Below are 4,462 nucleotides of genomic sequence, written 5' to 3'. Positions count from 1 at the left end.
TTTTTCGTGTAGGACAATATACCGCCTTGGGAAATCCATCAAAATAAAAAAACAGATGCTCATGAAATATAAACATTATTCTTTTTTTGCTATTGATATATATGACTTGTGCTATATAGCTTCTAACATTATTTAGTTTTATTAATAAATTATCTTCTTTAAAAAATAGACCCTTCGACCGTCTATTCCAAAATTTTACTATTTTTTTTCCTCCTCTACCCCCACATTTTTACTCTAAAAATCTGTCAACAATTTCCTTGGAAAACAAGAGCGGAAAAAGCTTACAACTAGAGACATTATCAGCACGAAAAAAGCGCTAAATAACATAATTAAATAAAGAGCCGTCAAGTCCAGTATAAATCTGTACACTCAGAGGTACTTCCATGTGTTACAAAACTACTAAAAGTTTCATTGTTACATCACTTAAGAAATGATATGTATTGGTGTTTTATATCTTCTCTTGACCCATTTCCCATTTAAAAAAGTAGGATTGAAAAATAGACTCACGACAAACACGTACAATTCGCTTGTAAAAGCCAAAATATTTGTTCTGTTATTACAGACAAATAGCCTTATTCTAAAAAAAGTTATTGTTGTTGCATTCTTTTTGTTTTTCAATGGCAGTTACATACAAAAAAGGTAAAATCTTTAGAAAACACCTCTGCTAGTGGTAAGGAATAATTTAAGATGAATTGCATCTTGTTCTGCCTTTTTTCTAGCGCCTCCTATGCACGTGCCGCGAATTTCTTTCTCGAGCTTTCTGCTTCCACACATGAAATCATCGAACTTTTTATAAGATGCACCTATGTCTGCTATTTTTATCAACATTTTGAAATCAATAATATTTAGTTTTTTGACGCCATTAATATTCCGACCTATATATTTATTTTTAAAAGCGTCAAGCAGTACATTATATGATTAAATTTGTAGATAAGATTAATTCACTTATTAAATTCATATTTTCCTCTGTCAAATGCCCGGGTAAAAATTCAGACAGTAATTTCTTTATAAAATCCACATGGAGATTTTCTAAATCAAATTTATTATGCCCACGGGAATCGAACCCTGGATGGTCTATGTCATGCAATAGGCAGCAAATCAAAAAGATAAACCTAACTTTTCGTTCAATTTTTGGTCTATGAATAAGATATTCGAATTATATAATGCATTGAACCCATGGGTAGCATTATGATAGGGAATATCATTATATGAACTTATTGCTGCTTCCAAGAAATTGTGCAGATCATTTTGATCAAAATCACATTCCTTACTTAAAATATCATAAGATAACTGAATTATCTCATGATTATCCAAGATGGAATTATAACACAAAAACAGCACTTTTAACTGTTCCTTTTCTTCTCTAGTCTTCATTCTCGTCATATTTAAAAAAGTGGGGGTATAAAATTAATTTTAAATTTATGCGTTGATTATATAGCAAAAAGAGGGTAATGACAGAGCAGGAGGAAAAAACCGAAAAAATAACAAATCAACCCCCGAAGTGGTAAGGAGCGAAATAGACACGTCTGAAAAAGAACAGGAGCCAGAACACACTAGTGTGCCCACTCAATCCACTTCTTAGACTCTTGTAGCAGTACTTATGAGTACCGAAGCGAATGAAGAAGATGGGCTTCAAAGAGTATTTCTATCAATTATAAATAGATTTGGTAGAATGCCAAAAGGAGAGTGGAATAAAGTTACCGAGTTCTTCTGTGAAAATTCTGGGTCTAACACGAGTTCACTAGAATTCAAGGGCAGGGCGAAGAAAGCGCTCACTAGTAATAGCGGATCAGTGGGATTTTTTCCCCCACTGGTGGAAAAAATCCCACTGTTATACATTTGGGGGAAAAATTCCTTTCAAAATTTATTACTTTTACTTTTATTTTTTTAACCCCTTATTATGAGTTTAGATTCGTTCGAGACCGAGTTAGTTAGGATAAATGATCAGGAATTAGTTGAATTTCTGATGTATTTTAACCTATTAGCTAGTGGCTTAACTTGCGAAATTTGCAATAATTTGTTAGTTAAAAAGAATTATTTCAAAATTAAGTGCCAAATTGCTTGGGTATGTATGAACGCTCGTTGCACTTGTTATAAAAAGCAGGTCTTATTCGCAAGGGTAGCTTTTTTCAGGGGTTTAATTTGACATTTATTACAATAATAAAGGTATTAATTAAATGGTCAACCAACCAGACTCAGCACTCAATAATAGAGCAGATGCAAATTGACACCAAGAGTTATAAAAAAATTATTTTAAAGTTCTTAGATTACTGTAGAAGGCTAGATAGTAGGCACGACAAATTGGGAGGGCCTGGCAAGGTCGTGTAAATCGACGAGACAATGTTAGACTACAAAGCCAAAAGTCACAGGGGAAGGTCACCCTCTAATAAAACAGATGCATTGTGTATTGTAGAACACGATACAATGATTACCCGAGCGCATGCTTGTGTAATCGAGAATAAAAAGGCCTCGACAATAATACCCATTGTCCGTGACAATGTCCAAGAGGGAGGCATAATTTGGACAGATGAGCATAAATCTTATTGCAGTTTAGGTTCTCTAGGATATGTACACTCTTCAGTTTGCCACAAAAAAGAATTTGTAAACAAGGCGACAGGTACAAATACTCAAGCTGTTGAGTCCTTTAATAATGTTATAAAGTGTGAAATAAAAAAAAGAAAAGGTGTCTTGACAAGCAAAAAGTCCGATTTTTTGGAGGAAATGGTGTGGAGGTTTAACAATAGGAATGAACGCTTCTTAAAGATATTAACTCTATTAAAAATTAATTTATAATTTTTTTCTTTTTCTAATTTTGAAAATTTACAATTTAGGATTTTTTCCCCCAATGGGGGAAAAAATCCCACTGATCCCAAAATTTTACTATTTTTTTTCCTTCTCTATCCCCACATTTTGACTCTAAAAATCTGTTAACATTTTCCTTGGAAAACAAGAGCGGAAAAAGCTTACAACTAGAGACATTATCAGCACGAAAAAAGTGCTAAATAACATAATAAAATAAAGGGCCGTCAAGTCCAGTATAAATCTGTACACTCAGAGGTACTTCCTCTGTGTTACGAAACAACTAAAATTTTCATTGTTACATCACTTAAGAAATGATATATATTGGTGTTTTATATCTTCTCTTGACCCATTTCCTATTTAACAAAGGAGGTTTGAAAAATAGACTCCCGGCAAACACGTATAATTCGCTTGTAAAAGCCAAAATATTTGTTCTGTTATTACAGACAAATAGCCTTATTCTAAAAGAAGTTTTTGTTATTGTATTCTTTTTGTTTTTCGATGGCAGTTACATACAAAAATTTAAAATCTTTAGAAAACACCTCTGCTAGTGGTAAGGAATAATTTAAGATGAATTGCATCTTGTTCTGCCTTTTTTCTAGCGCCTCCTATGCACGTGCCGCGAATTTCTTTCTCGAGCTTTCTGCTTCCACACATGAAATCATCGAACTTTTTATAAGATGCACCTATGTCTGCTATTTTTATCAACATTTTGAAATCAATAATATTTAGTTTTTTGACGCCATTAATATTCCGACCTATATATTTATTTTTAAAAGCGTCAAGCAGTACATTATATGATTAAATTTGTAGATAAGATTAATTCACTTATTAAATTCATATTTTCCTCTGTCAAATGCCCGGGTAAAAATTCAGACAGTAATTTCTTTATAAAATCCACATGGAGATTTTCTAAATCAAATTTATTATGCCCACGGGAATCGAACCCTGGATGGTCTATGTCATGCAATAGGCAGCAAATCAAAAAGATAAACCTAACTTTTCGTTCAATTTTTGGTCTATGAATAAGATATTCGAATTATATAATGCATTGAACCCATGGGTAGCATTATGATAGGGAATATCATTATATGAACTTATTGCTGCTTCCAAGAAATTGTGCAGATCATTTTGATCAAAATCACATTCCTTACTTAAAATATCATAAGATAACTGAATTATCTCATGATTATCCAAGATGGAATTATAACACAAAAACAGCACTTTTAACTGTTCCTTTTCTTCTCTAGTCTTCATTCTCGTCATATTTAAAAAAGTGGGGGTATAAAATTAATTTTAAATTTATGCGTTGATTATATAGCAAAAAGAGGGTAATGACAGAGCAGGAGGAAAAAACCAAAAAAATAACAAATCAACCCCCGAAGTGGTAAGGAGCGAAATAAACACATCTGAAAAAGAACAGGGGCAAGAACACACTAGTGTGCACATTCAATTTGCTTAGACTCTTGTAGCAGTACTTATGAGTACCGAAGCGAATGAAGAAGATGGGCTTCAAAGAGTATTTCTATCAATTATAAATAGATTTGGTAGAATGCCAAGAGGACGGTGGAATAAAGCTACCGAGTTCCTCTGTGAAAAAATTAGGTCTAACATGAGTTCACTAGAATTTAAGGGCAGAGCGAAGAAAGCGCTCACTAGTAAT

General features: G+C 32.9%; 2 protein-coding genes across 2 annotated transcripts; both read right to left on the bottom strand.

Annotated features, from left to right (window-relative positions):
* Window positions 1–648: 648 nt before the first annotated feature.
* On the bottom strand, window positions 649–1,383 carry VNE69_02170 (phosphodiesterase; the record flags this gene model as incomplete). The annotated part of the gene is made up of 3 exons (XM_065472721.1): window positions 649–875; window positions 946–1,065; window positions 1,113–1,383. 3 exons carry the CDS (start codon window positions 1,381–1,383, stop codon window positions 649–651), a joined length of 618 nt encoding a protein of 205 aa, XP_065328793.1.
* A 1,947-nt stretch (window positions 1,384–3,330) lies between these two features.
* On the bottom strand, window positions 3,331–4,065 carry VNE69_02169 (phosphodiesterase; the record flags this gene model as incomplete). Its single annotated transcript, XM_065472720.1, has 3 exons — window positions 3,331–3,557; window positions 3,628–3,747; window positions 3,795–4,065. The coding sequence occupies 3 exons, from the start codon at window positions 4,063–4,065 to the stop codon at window positions 3,331–3,333; spliced, it is 618 nt and encodes a 205-aa protein (XP_065328792.1).
* Window positions 4,066–4,462: the final 397 nt, after the last annotated feature.

The sequence above is a fragment of the Vairimorpha necatrix genome, chromosome 2 (genome assembly GCF_036630325.1).
Source record: "Vairimorpha necatrix chromosome 2, complete sequence".
Taxonomy (NCBI): domain Eukaryota; kingdom Fungi; phylum Microsporidia; family Nosematidae; genus Vairimorpha; species Vairimorpha necatrix.
The sequence above is the reverse complement of the archived record's forward strand: the minus strand, read 5'-3'. Positions and strand labels throughout refer to the sequence as shown.